The sequence below is a fragment of the Coprinopsis cinerea genome (assembly GCF_000182895.1).
Source record: "Coprinopsis cinerea okayama7#130 chromosome 8 map unlocalized cont3.8, whole genome shotgun sequence".
In the NCBI taxonomy this organism is placed as follows: domain Eukaryota; kingdom Fungi; phylum Basidiomycota; class Agaricomycetes; order Agaricales; family Psathyrellaceae; genus Coprinopsis; species Coprinopsis cinerea.
In genome coordinates, this window is record NW_003307537.1 from 1585480 (window position 1) to 1604436 (window position 18957).

At 51.3% G+C, this 18957-nt stretch overlaps 7 protein-coding genes across 7 annotated transcripts; 2 read left to right on the top strand and 5 right to left on the bottom strand.

Moving 5' to 3' along the window:
• Positions 1–1023: 1023 nt before the first annotated feature.
• CC1G_03026 (AGC/Akt protein kinase) lies at positions 1024–3299 on the top strand (the record flags this gene model as incomplete). The annotated part of the gene is made up of 10 exons (XM_001835886.2): positions 1024–1414; positions 1475–1603; positions 1665–2147; positions 2203–2271; positions 2323–2385; positions 2445–2605; positions 2662–2736; positions 2796–3037; positions 3092–3191; positions 3256–3299. Exons 1-10 carry the CDS (start codon positions 1119–1121, stop codon positions 3297–3299), a joined length of 1662 nt encoding a protein of 553 aa, XP_001835938.1. The 5' UTR covers positions 1024–1118.
• Positions 3300–5311: 2012 nt separating this feature from the next.
• On the top strand, positions 5312–6986 carry CC1G_03028 (hypothetical protein; the record flags this gene model as incomplete). Its single annotated transcript, XM_001835888.2, has 13 exons — positions 5312–5404; positions 5469–5501; positions 5553–5655; positions 5713–5741; positions 5795–5825; positions 5877–5909; positions 5966–6042; positions 6101–6155; positions 6213–6314; positions 6373–6489; positions 6542–6582; positions 6635–6660; positions 6719–6986. The coding sequence occupies 13 exons, from the start codon at positions 5312–5314 to the stop codon at positions 6984–6986; spliced, it is 1008 nt and encodes a 335-aa protein (XP_001835940.2).
• A 1269-nt stretch (positions 6987–8255) lies between these two features.
• Positions 8256–8563, bottom strand: CC1G_15027 (hypothetical protein). The gene has a single exon (XM_002910650.1). The coding sequence runs from the start codon at positions 8451–8453 to the stop codon at positions 8331–8333; it is 123 nt and encodes a 40-aa protein (XP_002910696.1). The 5' UTR covers positions 8454–8563; the 3' UTR covers positions 8256–8330.
• A 262-nt stretch (positions 8564–8825) lies between these two features.
• CC1G_15028 (hypothetical protein) lies at positions 8826–9874 on the bottom strand (the record flags this gene model as incomplete). The annotated part of the gene is made up of 1 exon (XM_002910651.1): positions 8826–9874. The coding sequence occupies one exon, from the start codon at positions 9872–9874 to the stop codon at positions 8921–8923; it is 954 nt and encodes a 317-aa protein (XP_002910697.1). The 3' UTR covers positions 8826–8920.
• A 236-nt stretch (positions 9875–10110) lies between these two features.
• On the bottom strand, positions 10111–10989 carry CC1G_15029 (hypothetical protein; the record flags this gene model as incomplete). Its single annotated transcript, XM_002910652.1, has 3 exons — positions 10111–10268; positions 10356–10510; positions 10586–10989. 3 exons carry the CDS (start codon positions 10987–10989, stop codon positions 10111–10113), a joined length of 717 nt encoding a protein of 238 aa, XP_002910698.1.
• A 700-nt stretch (positions 10990–11689) lies between these two features.
• CC1G_03030 (hypothetical protein) lies at positions 11690–13443 on the bottom strand (the record flags this gene model as incomplete). The annotated part of the gene is made up of 2 exons (XM_001835890.2): positions 11690–13166; positions 13219–13443. 2 exons carry the CDS (start codon positions 13441–13443, stop codon positions 11784–11786), a joined length of 1608 nt encoding a protein of 535 aa, XP_001835942.1. The 3' UTR covers positions 11690–11783.
• A 3391-nt stretch (positions 13444–16834) lies between these two features.
• CC1G_03032 (hypothetical protein) lies at positions 16835–18455 on the bottom strand. The gene is made up of 5 exons (XM_001835892.2): positions 18388–18455; positions 18030–18333; positions 17715–17933; positions 17374–17659; positions 16835–17303 (listed from the first exon to the last, which is right to left on the bottom strand). The coding sequence occupies exons 2-5, from the start codon at positions 18253–18255 to the stop codon at positions 16892–16894; spliced, it is 1143 nt and encodes a 380-aa protein (XP_001835944.1). The 5' UTR covers positions 18256–18333; positions 18388–18455; the 3' UTR covers positions 16835–16891.
• Between the last annotated feature and the right edge of the window lie 502 nt (positions 18456–18957).

Genomic DNA, 18957 nt, shown 5'->3' on the forward strand with positions numbered 1-18957 from the left:
AGTTTCACTTGACGTTCCGTATGGATGTCCACCCCCCAGTTCTAATCGCGTGTCTGTGTGGCGGAAGAGCTAACCTTTGGCCGCCGAGGGCTTCCAAGCGGTTCGCGACATGAAGTCGACACCCTTCTCGTCCTCATTCGCGATGTCGAACGGCGACGGAGAAGCCTCGTGGATCTTTCTTGAAGCCATATTCTGCGAGATTGCTGTCGAAGACCCATCGATTAGCATGCTCTCTTCGGTGTGGAACGCGAACAGCAGTTTCGAGAAGGCCTTGGGTTAATTAATAGGACCAGTTAAAGAAAAAGTATAGGCATCTTCATTTCTTCCAATCCGGGTGATCTTCTGTTGTCGGGCGAGATGGCAACGCCTGTACACATAGTTTGTGTAACAGGACGATCAGTAAAACAGAAATAGTTCGGAATCACGGGTACATACTCCTTGGATATACTTGTTAGAAATTATATCCAATCTATCACAGTGCCTTCTTCGCACAGGCTTAAAGTTACCTGAACATCTTGGAAGACGACATCAAGCGCCCGTCCGAACGGCCGCTAATTGCTTGCGAACATTGAGATCTCCGGATATCCTGGACTTGCGCTTGCAAGACATGAGTGCTTTGCTGCTACTGTAGACTCACGTCAATGTCGATTAGACTAATATCACTCGGGCATGAGTCCAAGTACACTGTTGATTACTTTGGCTTCTCTGACGACAGTTATTGGAGATCGCCAGGTTCCGACATTCATGATCATATGGTGCAGCCATTTCCTGTCAATCAGTTGCGATGTACATGAATGTCGAGAACCCGATATAAGCGTTGAGGAGAACCTTTGAAGAGAAAACTGTTTTCCAGAGGACCCTGACATATCAAAAACGATGGAAAACATCCAGGCCAGGGGCCATCGCCACGCAACGACGGCATGTCCCAGATCAGAACGCCCCCAAACACTTTTGCGCTCAACCACCACCAGCAACAGTCAATTTTGCCTCTGATCCACGACAAATACCCAGCTCAAACGTCCAGAAAGCAGGCTTTCTCTCATTCCCGCACGCTCCTTAATTCCAATACCGATTAATCACCCACAGAAGCTTAATCCGTTGCACACCCGACACACACCATGTCCTGGCTCCGCGGCAAAAAGTCTGTCAGCAACCTCAAGGCTTCTGAAGACCTTTCACGAGCGACCACACCCACACCCGAGAACCCCAATGGCAAACAGGCAAAGCCGAGATTTAGGTCGGGTTTGCTGACGATTCGTGTGCTGTGGGCGGAGGGATTGGCTTTGCCAGCTGGCGTGGCCGTCCCGACCGTTGTCAGTAACGCACTGTCATCACAACAAGCCAAGGTTGCTGCCTCTGTCTCGCCCTCCAGCGTACACCAACAGCGACTCGCGAAGAAGTCCAAGGGGAACAGGTTCGTGTTGCTGATGGACATGTGCTTCGGGATCGTCAGGAGTTAACGACTGCATTTCAGGGACAGCGTGCAGCGAACACAATGCTGGTGGCTCCCCTACCTCGTCATGGAATACGAAGTCAATCAAGTCCTCATTACACCTTTGGGTGGTGATCTGGAGAAGCCATTGTACATGTATCAAGCCCATTTGTGAGTTCTAATCCTCCAACACACGAGGACGATCACCCCTGATTTAAATTACTTTCCACAGCGATGTCTCACGAAACTCGGAAATCTCGTTGCAATGTTACCTCCGAACGGAAGAGCCCAACTGTGCAGGTGACGGCCTCGCAGACAACCTCGGAAACGATATCTTCTTGGGTGGCATCAAGTTCGTCCCCAACTTTGACGACTTGGGCAGCCAGGATCAGTGGTATGACTTTGTCGGAGGATCTGGAAAGTTGCAGTTGGGCGTTTCGTACCAACCCAACTATGGTCAATCCCTCACCATCGACGACTTCGAGTTGATGACCGTCATCGGCAAGGGCAGCTTCGGCAAGGTCATGCAAGTTCGCAAACGCGACACGAGCCGGATCTACGCACTGAAGACGATCAGGAAGGCGCACATTGTGTCCCGCAATGAAATTACACATACCCTTGCTGAGCGTCTGGTGTTGGCTCAGGTCGACAGCCCATTCATCGTGCCCCTGAAATTTAGCTTCCAGTCTGAACAGAAGCTCTACCTCGTCCTCGCGTAAGTCCTCGTTCTTATGGAATTGGAACGCGTTTTGACCGCATCTTTTTCGCAGCTTCGTAAACGGTGGTGAGCTGTTCCATCATCTCCAACGAGAACATACCTTCAACGAGGAGCGGGCGCGGTACGTGGAGTCGTCGTTGCCACCACACCTGAAACCTTACGTTCCCTCTAGGTTCTACAGCGCCGAGCTTCTCCTGGCGCTCGAACATCTCCATGAACTTGATGTTGTTTATCGGTAGGTTTCGTTTCGCCCTTCCATGTGGCCTCGAACGTTAATCTCGTCCCCTGCCGTAGTGATCTGAAACCGGAGAACATCCTCCTTGATTATACCGGCCACATCGCCCTCTGTGACTTCGGATTGTGCAAGCTGAACATGAAGGAGAATGAGAAGACGAATACTTTCTGTGGAACACCTGAGTATCTCGCTCCAGAGATTCTGTCGGGCAATGGCTATGGTGAGACGACCTCTTCCTAGTGTGTCATTGTGCTCGTCCCTGACATTGTCCTTAAGATAAATCCATTGATTGGTGGACTTTGGGTGTCCTGCTCTACGAGATGATCCACGGCCTCCCTCCATTCTACGATGGTAAACCTTTGCACCCTTTGTATACGGACGAGTGCTAACACCGCATATTTGGCGTGCAGAAAACACTGACAAGATGTACGAGAAGATCTTGAACAAGCCTCTCGAGTTTGGAGATGAGTTCAGCGAAGAAGCAAGGAGCATCTTGACCGGGCTGCTGAACCGTGATCCCTCTCGCCGCCTCGGTGTTAAGGGAGCGGAGGACATTAAGCGCCATCCCTTCTTCCATAATCATATTGATTTCAAGTTGTTGGCTCAAAAGAAGATTCGTCCTCCGTTCAAGCCCAGCGTTGTGAGCCCTGTCGTAAGTGGTTGTACAATATGCGCCATCGTGTGGATGTGTAACCTGTTGTTTTAGGACGTATCGAACTTTGATACTGTCTTCACGGAAGAAGCGCCGATTGACAGTTATGTGGAGAATTCAAATCTGTCGTCGACTGTCCAGGCTCAGTTCTCTGGTATGCCCACCTCTTATCCTCCTTATCGTCGTGAACACGCGGCTGACATATCCTCGCGCGTCAGGCTTCTCGTTCAACGGTACCAACCTTCCCTCTACTACCCCCTAAAGTTGAGCTTTGAGCTCAGCTCGTCATCAACATCATCACCGTGAACTCACCCTGCAACGTACGCATCTCGCATTCCTGCCTGTTCGAGCTTCCAACAATTCCCTTTTGCTGTGCATTGTACCCCGTCGTATGCTTTCGGTCAGCTTCGCTACGCTCCCTATTATCTTTCTTAATAATCCCACTCCTTTCTCCCCTTAATTTGTATCGCGCTTACTGCTATTATTAATCGCTGATGTTGTGTCCTGTTTTCGAGTACCGTGGCCTTGGTATTACTATTGTGACATCGTGAGTCTACTTCCTGATCTCTTACTAACAGCGGGCGGGCACTGAATGCTTTCACAGTATACAGTTGTTGAATACAGTACTGGAAAGAAGATCCCTGAAGATCCTTGATTGTTATAACTTGAACACGACCGAATTTGTCAACGGTTTGAACGGGAAGCGAAGAAAGACTTTCGCTCGACAACGATGCCCCACTGTTAATCCCTCCGGGGAGGGCGGCACTTGCTCATCCTGGCGAGTTTTGAGTAGCCGTCGGACCCGCCCGCGGGCTTCCCTCCCCTCCCGTTTACAACGGTTCATCATTTGTGGTTTGATTTCATGTGTTGATTGCAAGGTGGACTTTGGAGTTGTCACAATGCCCCTCGACTCTGTGCGACTGAAATTTGGTCTGCCCGAGAAACCCACCCACGCGCCCGGCAAACGCCCAGACGTCAGGCTCAAGTCTCGCTGCCCCCTTCCGTCCCCGGCAACCCAATCTAGCGGCATTGTCTATTCTCCGTCCCCACCCTCCGAACGGCTGTTCCGGTCAAACAGGGCAATAAGGGACCAACGGGGATGCACGGTGGTGTCACCGTAGACGGCAATGTAGGCGCTTAGATCCATCTATGTAGGTATGTAATTTGACTGTGGTCACCAGCATCATTCAAAATCAAAATGATCTATCGGTTTTTAGGATCTAGAGAAGAAATGGAACATCACGAAAGTGGGCTTTCTCCGTCGTGACATGGGGGATGGTGGTCCTTTTCTGGTAGGTGAGGTGGTTGGGTACCTCGCTGTCGCCTGGGTCCTATCTCGCCGCGATCCCGTCGTCGATGGGCGCACTGCATCCTTACTCCGTCTCTCGTCCAGACGCTGCGCGACATTGTTCGTTGACGGTTATTATATCCAAGCCGGAAGACTACGTCGAGGCGAAATGCTCCAGTGAATGGGTTCGGAGTTAGTACGCCTTTTTCCAACTCACTTTCTCCTGGCGCCAGTTTCACCGGAGCCCAGATCTCCGCGCGGTCTAACTCGAATCAAGGAATATTCCCTTTATTTGGACCGAATGCTTCACTAAAATAGTCGTGATAATACAATCGACCACACACTCCGTCGTCTGCTACAGCCTCTCCAGGCGCTTCTCCGGAATCTCTACCAGATGGGACGCCCTTTACGTCGCTTTCTCGAACTACCGCATAGTGCGGTCTTACGGTATGTTGTAACCCAGCTTATCTTTCAGCCCGAAAATCTGATACCCTACTCTGACCAGGATTTGATTGATGGTCAACACACTACACATGCCCCCATGACTGGCGTATGTAGCGCCCTCCCCCGACTAGGTTGATTGTCGTATCTATATTACGGAAAGAGACTAGTGGCAACACCCTTTCTTCCCTTTCTCCATATCCCCCACAGCACGCCAACAAACTCGTCGTTCGCTCACTTTCCTTCCCTACCGTACGGGCTCTCAGGGCCTGAAGGCGTCGTTTCGAGAAGGTGTTGAGAAACAGTATCTGTCTTGTTAAATTATTCGGAGAGACGGTTAACTGGGTTAAAGTGGTATGTCCTCGATTTCTGTGCTTCAGCGGAATACACGCTAAACAAGCTCGCGCTCGGTTGGGATCTATCTGCAGGAGTGGCCATGTCGTCTTTTCCCTGGGCGTTGTCCGAGCATTCGCTCTTTATGATAAGAAACAATAAAGTGAGCACTTTCTAGGTGTCGGAAGACTCGGTGCTGACCCGTAGACAGTATGTCGGAGGTGAGCAATAACTGTCTTCCTCTTCCATTCAGGGAGTCTCATACAGCCATCGCCTTCGTCGCAGTCGCAAGTCTTACCTTTTGGGTATGTCGGCTATTTCTCTGAAACTGCCATTTTTTGATCACTGAGCGGGACGGATTATTTTTAGTTGGCGGATTATATCCAGACATTCGAGTCCGAGGTGCGTCCCCTGAGCCGATGTCCTCGCAGCCGCCAATTAAACGAACAATAGGTGTTCTTGATCTGGTGGCATCATGCAGAATGGACGTCTGTGCAGTACCTGTGGTTTTTGTCGCGCTACCTGCCCTTCCTGGATCTCCCCATAGCCCTGGCATGTGCGTCCGCTATTACATCATTGTCAGCCTCGCTCGATACTGACGTCAACCCACCAGATCGATTGCATTACGGTTTATCTCTCACTGTAAATGCGTCTTTTTCCACCGTTATGAACATTGGATTCACAATCTGCCACAGTCGTGCAAAGCTCTCTGGGCTATCTCCTTCTGTAAATGTCCGTCCTCCCTGGCCGTCGAACCGTTCTCATCGTTTGTTACAGTTGCATTCTATGCCAGCGGTTCCTTGGCAAACAGTAAGCAATCAGGAACGATGAGATGGATGGAAGTGCGACGTTAACGCGACAACTAGGTTTGTTGGGCGCTCGGGTCGTGGCATTGTCAGGCCAGAAGTTCTATGTGGTTCTTTTTGCGAAGATCTACTATGTGGTGAGTCTATTGTGCGACAATACACAGTCTAGTTTCTGACCGCGTACTCCATGTGCAGGGCGTGCAACTATCGGTCTTTATTCTCAGTGTAATATACCTGAATTCTTTAAAGCGTTAGGAAACTTCCACCGTCTGCCTCGCTTCTGGAGTCTCACGTGCTTGTTTTTCAGACGAGATATCACCAAATCCTGTTAACCCAGGATGCATTATCACGGACGGTCACGACATCCTGCTTTCTGTGATATTTGCCCTCATGATGGGTCAACAATTCGGTACGCCTAATGTTCTTCAGCAGAGCGTCTGTTTGACTTTGATTTTCGACATCCCCAGTGTTCATGGTTATTGCACTCTGGATGGGAGCTGTCCGATATCGAAATGCCGCCACGAAGAGCCGTATCTTTGTGACTTTCCAGAGGGATGGTATCTGCTGCTTCATTGTCCTAACTCGTAAGGGCCCTGCTCGATAATAACGGGCGAATACTGACTCTCTCGTAAACAGTGATTGCAACAACCAACATCGTCGTACATCTGGTTCGCAGTGTAGGTACCGCCTCGTCTATGTGGAGGCAACCTTGGCTGACACACTTAATAGCCTGAGTATCAGTTCCTCCTCGTTCTGTCAGTTTGTTTGTTATTTCTTTCGTAACTTATGGATCGGACTGACACCTCGTCTCAGGCCTCTTCGTATTATGCACAGCATAATCTCCACTCGCACCGTCCTCAATATGCGAGAGAGTACTTGCACAGGTGGTGGTCTCTGCTTCACAGCTGCCCTCGTGGACCATCCCCCTGCTGAGCGGTACGACAACGAGGAACTGAGGCTCCGAGAATGTACCATCGAGGTGGCCATTGAAGTTGCAAAGGACGTCATGGAGGACAAGGAACTTTCGGATCGGATGTCCCAGAAGTCCGACTGCGCCTGTTCTGATCTAGGCCACCGCTAGATATTCCTCGGCCATGGCTATCCACGACTTCAACGAACCCTACGTTTCCGCCGAACCCTTTGCAACCTTTCAACACTCGGCTCCTACCCGTCTATCATTCATTTGTACTATTTATTGCACTTAAGCGCTCTGCTTCCCGAGTCTACCGTGACGCCGCCTCGATGGTCCCGCCGGGTACGGCGACTCGATCCCCCAGCAAAGCTTAGTGCCCATACGTACCTCCTAAACCGTTGTAATGTTATTGTTCTTCCTGGCTTTCTTCGAAGCTCTCCCGAATAGAAGGGGCCTTACATTTACCGTGTTGCTACTGGTATTATATTATTGTGTGTAACGAGCGTTCTTTAGAACGCATGAGAAGCTAGGCCATATACGGTGTATTGTGTCGAGTCCGTAATTAGACTGTGATTAATGACATAACGATCCACATTGTGATAAGGGCGACATCAAGTTCTGCAACGAAAATTCTGAAGGTTGAGAAAGAGGCGATCATTGGCAACTATCTTTGGTCCTTCCACCTGCAATGGTGTCGTATCGGATCCAGGTTCCGAGGCTACGGGCGGTGTGGAGCAGGAATGGAAGGACAAGGCGGTTGGTCTGATTGTCAGTCAACGCACCAGTGAGCCCACACCGAGTCGCACACAGTACCCTGCACACCCACATCCAACGAGGCCGGAACACCGTTTAAAGGCAAGCATGGTAGAGAATTTCAAAATCAAAATCATAAAAATACACACAAACACTAAAAACCCTGCTGTGCATGCGCAGCCTTATTGCAATGCCCATAGCTGCAACGAAAATCAGAAGGCGCGTTGTTTGGGCGCTGAAGGCGGAGCAGATGCGAGGCGGTAGTACCCTCTGGGCGTCTGAGAGGCTCCTTATCATCAACACTGACTTAGTCACCCCTGGGAAAGAGGCAGTCACGCCTGTACTCAATTCCAGTGGGAAGCCGGTGACCGTTCGTGGAAGGCAAACTTTTGGGCTATGCATACCTGGCGTCACTTAATGGGCTCGGAGATCAATTAACAGTGACGCTGGCTGCCTACATCGGCGCCCTTTCTCACCCGGCGCTCCCCCATCCTCCACGCCCACCCCTGCCTCGGGTTAATCTCCCATTGAATTTCGCTCTCCATTGTCCTCTCGGACAGTTGCTGCTCAGTGCTTGATGATGACGACGGTCGATCGCCGTTTTGGTTAGTCCATTGCCATTTTAACCTTGCTTATAAAGGTGGGAATTTGGGCCCTCAGGCTGGGAGTTACCCTGGGTCCAGAGCCAAGCAGCCAAAGCACTGGCAAAATGTATCGTCTCACTAGTGTCTATTAATGCCTGCCGACGGTGCGTGGTATTCAAGTGGCATTGGATCCCACCAGAATTCCCTTGATCGCTAACCCTCTGGCCGACATCGAAGCAGAGACGCGAAGGCAGTTGCAATTGATCATGAACTCTGAACGAAAGATACAAGAGTCCATTTCGAAGTATCGTAGATAGTACACACTTAGGTAAATGATTCTAATAGATAAAAAAAATGCTATCGCGAGACCGGCGTAGATGATGATACAATTGAAAAAGGTTTGGTTACGGAAGAGAGAAAAAAGAAAGTAGAAATACACGAGTCGGATGCGAAGTGGAAAAATATGTCAGTAGATACAACCATGTGATGAACGTAAAGCAAAGAGAAGAATATCAAAAGAAATGTAATGGACCACGCTGCTGCAACGAAAGAAAGAGTGAGTGTGAGCTGTGGGCGCGGGAATGACAGTACTACGAAAGGGGCCTTCGTCATCCCTTGTGCATGGGAAGGCGACGAATAAAGAAAGTTCATACGAAGATATCCGATCCAGACTGGAAGGGGTAATGTTACAAGATAACATAGTGACGAAAACCATCGGTATGGTGGAGCAAAGGTGGACCCTTCGCACGACGTGGGGGCGTGCACTCAATCCATGTCCATGTCCATGTCCATACCATCCCACTGTTCCTCCCTCTTTTGAAGAGGGGGCTTCCTGAGCCTCCCAACACCGTCCATGTTATCCATGTCCTCGTCCTCCTCCCTCACGGCATAATCAAAGTCATCATCTTCATCCCTCTTCACCAGGCGTCGTCCGTACGACCCAGCACCATATCCACGACCATAGCGCCCTGTGAAAGAGTCGTACGACCTGGTGGAGCGATGTCCATACCTCTCCCTGTCCCCTACGATCCTGATGCCCCTCGCCGAGTGACGATCATCCTCAATGCCATCCATTTCGTCAAATACCCCGTCGTCACTGGGCGGGCTATCATCGCTGAGTCGTCGCTGGCGGGCACTGCGATCCTCCAAAGACCCACTTCTGGAACGACTGGGGCTGGGGGGCGGACTACTGGCACTCCTGACCGAGCTGTTGGGTAACGACACGCCTCCGGCGTAAGCTTGATGCGAACCATGGCTGTACGATCCCCAGTTATCTCGAGAATACCCAATGGAGGCTGAACCAGCGCCATATGCGTCGTATCCATGCCGATTGTAAGCACCCGCTGCAGGTACAGGGACGGGCTGAGTCCCTTCGTAACTTCCAGTACCTGTTCCAGCTCTATCACCAATAACAGCGACAACCCCTGCAGCGGTGGGGACGCCAATCAAGCCGGGCCTGACCTGTGTTACGGCACCAGGGCTAACACCATAATCATGCAAACGAGGACCGGTGGACATAGCGCGTGCTGGTACGGAGCTGGATACGGGGTGCGCGACATAAGAGTTTGACGGGGATATCGGGGGAGCGTTGTGTGTTTGCTCCTTCTGGGTATCTTTGGTCGCAGATTCTGGGGGTGGAAGTGAGCCACCTGACAGGAATGACGGCCAGAGTGAACGATCTTCTGGCAAGGACCTGCCTCCCGTAGCTGCTGGAGACATGTGTGACAAAATAGCTGCGGCCTTGATGTGCTATTCTTAAGTGTCTGTTTCAGAATAGATATCCCAAATAGTCACTGACCTCCAAAAGTTGTACTTGCTGGTGCTTGCTCAGCACGTACTTCGAAGCTTCCCGCCAATGAGGAGTATGTTCCCAACGATGCTTGATCAGACAGGAGGGGTGTCGATAGATCTATTCGCAGCGGGTCAGCATGAACGCTCAGCGGAACAATTGCCGGTCAACTTGCCTTGGAGCAGCTTTCACACTTGTGATCAATGCCTCGTTTCTTGCCGGTTCTGCCATTGGCTGAGGGAATTGGGATGGCCCCAGTATCGTTCGTTTCTTCTTCACCAGACTTGATGGGGATAGAACCCGGGTTACCACCAGAACTGCCATCTAGTGAAAGGTAAATAGAGTGTTGCGGAGGGTTGATGTAAGCAATTAGTGATTGGGCAACACGATCATATATTACTGGGCACTTACGGTTGGAAGAGTTGGTGGGATTGGGGGGTGCAGGCGCCAACTTGCGGGAAGCTCCGGTGAAAGAAGACGAGAGGTGTGCAGGATAGCTGCCGGGAGGGGGCGAGGACGATAAGGACAAGGAGGCGAGTCCCGAGGTGCTCGAAAGCAGACTAGGGCTGGAAAAGAAACATTTTGGATATACCATCATAAACCAACGAATACAAAGGTTAACGAACGACTAAATGACTCACGAAGGCCGATTCGCAGCCTCTCGAGCATCGCTCAGTCGTCTCCTCGTCTTGCCAGTCGAAGAAAGCCTTCTATGATGCTTGCCGCCATTGCTCAAGCTCGACGACAAGGGTACCGACGTCGAAGGAGCTGGCGCAAGGGGTGGTTGATGCGGAGCTGGTTCGACCTTGGGTGCGACTGCTGCGGTTGCGTCGCGCGGTGCCAAGCCTCCTTCGGAGAACGATAAGGAGAGCAGACTGGCAACTGCGTCTGATTGCTGCGAAATTCTGGTCAACACCTGGTGCACAAAGGAGGCAGGGAAGGCGCGGCGACGGCGCACAAGGTTAGGGAAGATTGCAGGTTGACGTACAGTGAGAGGGGGCGCATCAAGTTTGTCGAGACCGTTGGCAACAGCGACGGCGGACATTTGGGGACTGTTAATGGTTGTGAGGAAAGAAGTTGTTCGAGGGAATTCAAAGGATCATGACAGAGAGAAGGAAAGTTGGATCAGCCACATAATTGCCCATACAATCCAAAAATTATTCACGGCATCACTGCATTCATATACCTTTCGATTGCCTTTCTTGGCCCTCTTCCTCCACCTATTTACAACAAGCCAATTATCCGAAACAGACACGTTTAGAGAACACTCTAGTCCCTCTATTGTTCACAAATTTATCTTGGGACTTGGTGCATTCACTGCCTTTGGTCGCTCCACAAGGCACACAGCGCACATCCCCTAATCGAATCATCGAGAGCGCAGTAATAATCTGTGTCACTCCACAGACTTGGTATCAAGCCAAAGTTAAGGCCGAGGCGGTCCTCCACAAAGTTCGCTGCTCCTCTTCAACCTGACGTCAGAATTCAGGATTATTCAGGGTCTGTTTCTCAATCTCTGCCGAGGGTCGATCAGGGGCATCGGTATGCCAAGTTCTGGACGACCTGTGTATTTCACTATCAGCACCACATTGCCCTTCGAGCCAATTCCATTGGATTCTCCATGACCTTCGTCGGTTTTGACTTGAAGCGAGAGTTCTAGGACACCTGAAGCCTTCCTTTCCAGTGCCGTTTGAAGGTCTCGACTTGGAATGTATTTCCAGATTGACAAATGGAAACGCGTGCAGACGAGCCATAGCAGTAATAGTCAATGTGTAAAGCCTCCTCGCCGACCAGTAAATTATACTAATACACCGAACCAAAGATTAGAATAAATTAGTCCTTTCACACCATAGCTCCAGGAAGGAATGCCAGAGTCCTATTCATCGGCGCCGGTCGCTGCTGGGACGCAGGACTCGCCGCCACACTGATAGACGGAGTCGGTGGCGTGGACGGGGTCATCCCCTCCGCATCCTCTTCCTCCACCTTCTCCTTCTCCGCATTCACGGTAGCGAGGTGAACAGACTGAGATGGGCGGTAATTCAACCTTGTCACTCCCAGGACGAGTTCAGGTAGTGGCTGCGGTTCGTCATCCTCCTTTTCCTCCTCGCTTTCTATGTCACTTTCCTCGTCCGAAAGATCCGATCCATCCTCCCCAGGAATCTCCACAATCTCATCTACGTCGCCCGATTCGTCAGTCCTCGCCCTCGTTTCCTTGACGCGCTTGCGTTTCTTCTTGCCTACATCTCCGTCGGGATTATGTAGCTGCCTGTAGCTGCCATACGAACTCTTGACCACGTTCGCATCGCCATACAGCCGACTCGTCTTCAAACTAGGCATCGCAACCAGTACAGAAATCTGTAACATCTCCGTCCGGATTCGATACTTGCTTTGAGACCGCGGAGGAAGCCGCCCGCCTGTCGCAGTCGAGGGAGAAGCCGATATTTGCATGTCGTCTGAGTCGGGTAAGGCCTGATTTCTGCGAGAGAAGACGTTGGGAAGCAAACGAGCGCGGAGGCCCAATCTCCTGTCGTTTCCATTTCCATCCACTCGAGGACTGGGAGGGTTAGGTTCCCAATTGACTGTCCGTTCATTCCCGCCCGAGGGGGTACTAGGAGTAGGAACCGGTGGAACAGGAGGGGCCGGCAGACTGGGATTAGGCGAGATGATTTGTCTCCATGTTGTCGAATCTGAGCGTTCCCGGGAGTGAGTGGGAATAGGTTGTCCTAGACTGCTACCAGTCGAGTTTCTCCTCTGCCTTCTGGATTCTCCGTTGCTTCCTCCTCCTAGATGGTTTTCCAGAGAAGGAGAGGGCGTCAAGATGGAAAGAGCGCTATTTCGTCGCGAGCGCCGGCGAGTTGCCTCATTATCGAAGGAAGTCGAGTGGGAGTGCGGGAACGAAAATAGACCAGGCCGTGCCTGGTCAGCGAATTGCACTGATAAAGGTCGTAACGAGCGCCTCCTCTCCGTCGGGGTATACGGGGATACCTCTACAGGGCTTGATGAAACAACAAAGTTGGATGGCGGTACGATATGTGGAATGAGTGGTCGAATACCAGATGAAGTGCCGGTAGGTGGTGAATTAGGAAAGAGCGAAGGTGGTGATGCCGTTAGTTGGGTGGTCGTGCTGAACGCAGGAGATGCTGCTGCATTGGTAGGGTTCCCGTCGTACCCAGTGGGTTCGGGTTTGGCACGTCGTTTTACAATGACAGTTTGCACCGTGACCGGCTTCAGGCTAATATTAAAGCCAAATCAACGCATGCTTTAATCAAGCACGTACCAACATGTCACACCAGCGCCCTTGCGACGACCCTGCCCAAGCCGAGGTATCCTGCTTCTCCTTGATATCCGTCGCATCGGATTCCTCCTTGGTAGTAGTGGCGGTAGCGCATCCAACCCACAGAGGTGCTATCCATGTGTCGTATAGTTTGGGTCGCAAGCCGAATCTCTTCCTTTTGCTTCCAGGTGCTCGAGGAGTGAGCACTACGCCGTTCGCTAAGGCCATATTGATAGTCCGTTGGTACCGCCGTCGAAGAATGTACGACCGCAACACGATGCCACATGACACAAATAATAGGAGAAAAAGTGTCGCAAGGAAAGTCACCCTTGAATTGATACGACATCAGTACGACTGGTAGTCGACTCAGCCGAGGTGGACGTACAGGTAGAGATTGCTGTTGTTTGTAGGCCTCCCGTTCGTCGTGTCGTTCTGGCCAGTGGCCTTGGTGGGCGTTGAAGATGCAGTTTCCGACATAGCTGCGTCGCCTTGAGTAAACCACGGAGGTCGTTTACTCTCGTCTTCCCGTGCATACAAGACACACTCCGTCCTACCGCTGACCGCGCCGTCGAAGTCGCCCGCGTCCTCACTAAACCCTCGAGGCAGCTTGGTTGGAATGGTCGCCGGCGGTGGTGGAGGGAAGGAAGACTGCGACTTGTCGCGATTCAAGCAGTCGACTGGTGATAGCGGTGGAAACCTTGCGAAAATAGCCAGATGGTCTGGAGTGTGTGGTGATTGATGGGAACTAGACGAAGTGGGCGAAGCCGCGAAATATCAGACAAGAACGATGAAAGTAGATTTTCTGACCACTTTACCCTTGAGCCGGACAGCTTTCGTTCTCTCGACACAGGCAACGTTCGTGCTTCAATCAAAGCGTCGTCCACGGATGGATGTCGGGGGATTCAGCAGAACGGTAAGGGTTTCGGTGGCTGTCGTTACTCCTCTCCGCGCGGTCTCTGATCTTCAAACTGAATCGCAAGATGTTGGAGAGCTGTTATGAGACTAATTCAGAGGTTAAAGGAGCTGTAAAGTGGTTTATAAGAAGGCGAACACCTGGAAGCACACAGCCCTTGTACTTACCGCCCTGCGGGTTCCGCAAAAGAACGACTTTATTAATGGACAATCCGGGAACAAGGGCAGCGGACGACGGCGACGGGGGACAGCGACAACGATGGAAGCTGAGAGCAAGAAATGGTGGGGGCTGGGTAATTTAACCCAACGCCGCACCTTCGTGCAAGAAGACTTTCTGAAAACCCACCCTATCCACGAAACCAAAAAGAAAGAATTCAGGGACATGGCAGCCTCAACCACGCGTGGGATGCGGAACAATTCTACAGACTCCGCCGCCATCCCACACTTGCCATTCAACGTGGGTGTCACTTCATGTTTGCTCCTCCTCGACAACACTTCAACGTTTCACCAGTTCTCGAGATCGCCGAGAAAATACAAGGCTCGAGTGATTAGAGAAAGTACACACACCAGGAACGACTGAGGGCCGACTCGCGTTCGGCGCTTATCTATATCAGCTTTAAATTGGGCGCGACTCGGCAGGACTAAAAATGCTCCCTGCCACGAACGTCCCTTGCGCATACGATGGAAGGTAAAGGAAATGGGCTGCGGCACTCTTGACAAAGGCATCCCCAAGAATATTCTCCGATAGATTAATGTCAAATTGGGCGCTAAATCCTTCCCATGGATCCCCCACCGTGCCACGAACTCCCAGCTTAAATGTGTGCTACATGTAGGTCGAGAAGGCTGCAGATGTTTGGGACAATACTAGAGCTTGAGTATATGCATCTCGGTTGAAATAACCAGTAAATCTAGAAATACGATCTGCAGTAGAAACGCGTTCTTCAAGCGACCAACGTAGCCATTATCTCCGAGATCATGCCGCAGCATCCACTAGAGCTTCCCCTTTCCTCATAATCGAGTCTTCAATAGTTCTGACCCTCCGGCCAGCAAGAAGAAACGGGGAGACGGGAGGACGGTGCACGTAAAGCTTAGGGGTGAGAACATATTTTTTCGAGTGTCCGACTCGGTGATCTCGGCCATAGGGTTTCGCTCTCGCCCAGGAGGCAAAGTGGGTTATCCAGAAGATAGCCCTACAGTCGAGATGTCCACGAGTCTGAAGAACTGCGTACAGGTACAAATTGTAACTTGTTCAAAAATCCACACCAACGCTACGCCTAGTTCCCTGGCTTACAATTCACACTCACTTCCTGCTTCCACCTTAAGACTCTCCAAACCAGCCAGAAGTTCCCGACCTGCGCAGGTCGAACAAGCACACTTATTACAATGATCAGAGTCTTCTGCTAACTGTGTGCAATCCAATGTCAGATAGCCAAATCCACTGCACAGCAACGCTTCCTTTATACGCGTCGAATGAAGAACACGAACGCACCTTTTATGTATGCGTCCGCCGGGGTTACCCACCGGACGGACTCGTCCTCCGCAGAAGTGATCGAAGCAGTCGTCGCATTCTTTGGTGACTGACCGTTCTTCGGTGTTCCCAAAAGCTCAGACTGTGAATCTGATGTTCGGGGGCGTGATTCCAGAATGACCTATTGTGCGCGAATTTCGAAATCGATGTACTAGACGTCCACGATGCTTCCTTCCAGGCTGTGCGCCCTCACGGACTACACCCTTCGAAGCTTTGTTGTTCAAGTCCAGTGACAAGAGTCACCCTTCCATCTTCCGTGCAAAGAAGATGCTTCTATTCTGTCCTACACATAATTACTACAGGTACAACACTCTACCACCTCCATCCGACCTGGTATTCATCAGGATCACAGAAGAACTATCCAACACACTCGCTCCTTCTCCAACATCGAACCCCGACCCCCCCCCCCCCCCAAGTACAGCCCCTAAAACCAAAAACAACTAAAGAAGATTAGAACCAAGCTTCCGATAGATCTTTATCGAAAAACTGCGTTCCAAAAGTTAGAAGAGAGAAAGGTAGTACAGGGGTAGTAAGTAGGGGGCATATGACAGACATATCACGAAAGGAAGTTGATAACAGCTAGTTTCCGATAAAACGGGGAGGAAAGGATATATATCGTACATCCAGTTGGAGAGTTTTACATTGTGCGAGAGAGCGAGAGACTAGTAGTAAGCGCGAACAGACCCGTAAATCCAATACGAACACGTTTAGATCGGTATAAAGATAGCAGAATAAATAAACAAGGGGGCAGTGAAGTGGAAAACCATACAAGCAAGAATTGATATGAAAAGGAGTGGTTCAATCAAGTCAGGTTTTGTCAGTGGCAGTAGTAAGTGGAGTAAAGCTAGATGGGGGCGAAAGCATGGAGGACGACGAAGAAGAGAAGATGGCCAGGATGGGGAGAGGAAGGTGGTGCTAGCCTTTTGAAACGCGGGAGAAGACGACAGAATCGGCGACGTAGGAGCATAAAATGGGATAAGCATCAGCTATCTGTCAGGATCGCTGAACTTGGAGCCCCGTCTGAGCAAGACTTGATGAACCAAGGTCCTTGAAACGTTCCAAAACCAGATAACCAAGCCATTACGAGAAGTAAGGGGTCTTGAAGCCAGATGCGACCACATCGGAGAATCTGTCCAACACATCCACCACACGAACAAGTGCCAACAGCCACCATCCTCCACATCCAAACACGCTAATCCCCTTCCGGATCTCCCTCAACGCACGCTCATTATTCCTTTACTTGGCCCTTCCATAACCCTCCTCAATAACTTCTCGGTTGATAGTAATCTTGACACCCTCGTCGGCGACGAGATCGTCATTGCCGACACGACCCTTGCTCTCAGCACCGACACTGCTCTTGTCAAGGTCGTCAGCACCGTCCCAACCACCCTCGGGCTTGCCTCGCATCTCATCCAGAGTGTAGGTGTGGGGGTTAGTCGTGATGTGGGCGGCACCGCTGCGAAGACCGGGGTTTCCAGAAACGTGCGAGAGACCAGAGAGACCGTGGATGTGGGGGTTGGTGACGTTGCCGCGGGAAGAGGTGCCGTGGTTCGAGTTGGAGAGAGCAAAGGATCCTCCATAGTCGAGAGAAGAGCGGATGGAGAGAATGATGCGGAGAGTCATGGAAGTGGTAAGAACGGCAGCCATGCTGTAAGAAGTAACATAAAATTAGCTTCTCCATCTTTTGATTAGAAACCAAGCTGAAGTTCGGCTCTTACCTGGTGACAATGGTCTTGACGGGGTCGGCGTCGTCGGTGGGCTTCATGATGAACCAGAAGAGCATGTTGGCCATGTTGACGATCCAGATCGCACCGTAGAGGTTCAATCCATCTCGCAACATGAGCTTCCAGAGGGAAAGGGGCCGGGCCTGGAGGGAGTCGATGGAGCGCTTCAAGGCCAGGGCGAAAGAGGCGGTGTACAAGAGAGTGGGGGCGAGCCAGTAGATGCCGACCCAGTTGGCCTTGGGACCAGCAATGCAACCCTGACCCTCAAGAAGAGGAACAGCTAGAAATTCCAATTAGTCACACGGCCATGGGAACGATAGAATTCTGCGACTCACATCGGTAGAAACCACAGCAAATGGCTGTCACGACGACCTGGATGGCGAAGAGGAGGGACATGACACCCAGGATACCCTTGTTCTTGTCGTAAATGGCGTTGATACGGATAACATGAACGGCGGAGGCGGCGGCCAAAAGGAAAGCGGTGCAGATGGGTTCGAAGAGGTAGAACTTTTGACACATCTCCTGCGTCCACGTCGTGTCGAAGAAGGCGACCGCTGTGAAAATTCAGGTAAGCACGAAGAAAAAAGGCCGGGAGAATGGGTTTTCCCTGCGCGCGCTCGCGCTGCAGGTCGACCCAGGGCAGTACTCACCGACGATGATGAACTCTATGGGCATGAAAAGCCTCAGGAAGTGGAAGAGGATTTTCAAGGCGGGCCATCCTGGGGACCTGAAGAGACGCCACGTCCTGGGGGAGAGGACGAGGGTGTCCCAAGCGGCGACGGTGAGAGTGCAGACAAGGAAATACTTGTGAGCGCTCAAGTGCGGTGGGAGATCCAGCGAGGCTGGGAGAGGGGGCATTCCTCCTGGTGCGGCCATCTTGAACAGAACCCTAGCGAATTAACGTCCCGTGGAGGTTTGGTCTACAGAATACAAGAGACCGGGTTTATCGCCACACTGCAACGGGTAATGAGCCTGGAGAGTTGGGATAAATGGGCGGTGTGGACTGACCTACCACGGACGGGGTATTTGGACGATAAGAGGAGTGGGTTGAGAGAAGGTGGACGGGGAAGGGAAAGAAGGGGGGAAGTGATGGGAATCCATTTGAATCATGGCCTAATGTTATAAGGGCCGAGTGATGAGAAAGTTGTCTGTCCCCATCATCATCTTTCTCCGCCCATTCATCCTGATGGAACTACAAATAACTTCCCTTGAACTGCGTTCTCATCTACGATACCCATCAAAGAGGCTGTTTTCTATCACCAACTCTGATACTTCTTGAATCCCAGCCTACGTCTACTGTCCATAGTCAAACTTTCCCCCTCTCTGCCTCATCCCATGGGAACGCTAAAATTCTCGGTGCTCACGAGGCGCCCATGGACCGCTGTCAAGAGTAGATCCCATTTTCCACAACACTCTGATGGTGGAAATTTCGATCGATCGAGTTGAAATACTTCACGCGCCCGGCCTCACGCCCATAGGGGTTAAATTATAAGGCACGCGGGCGCAAATCCCCCCTTGGCCGCCGTTTCTGCTCGGGGCGCTCACCTCCTACATCAGTGACTTGCAACGAGGTCTTGA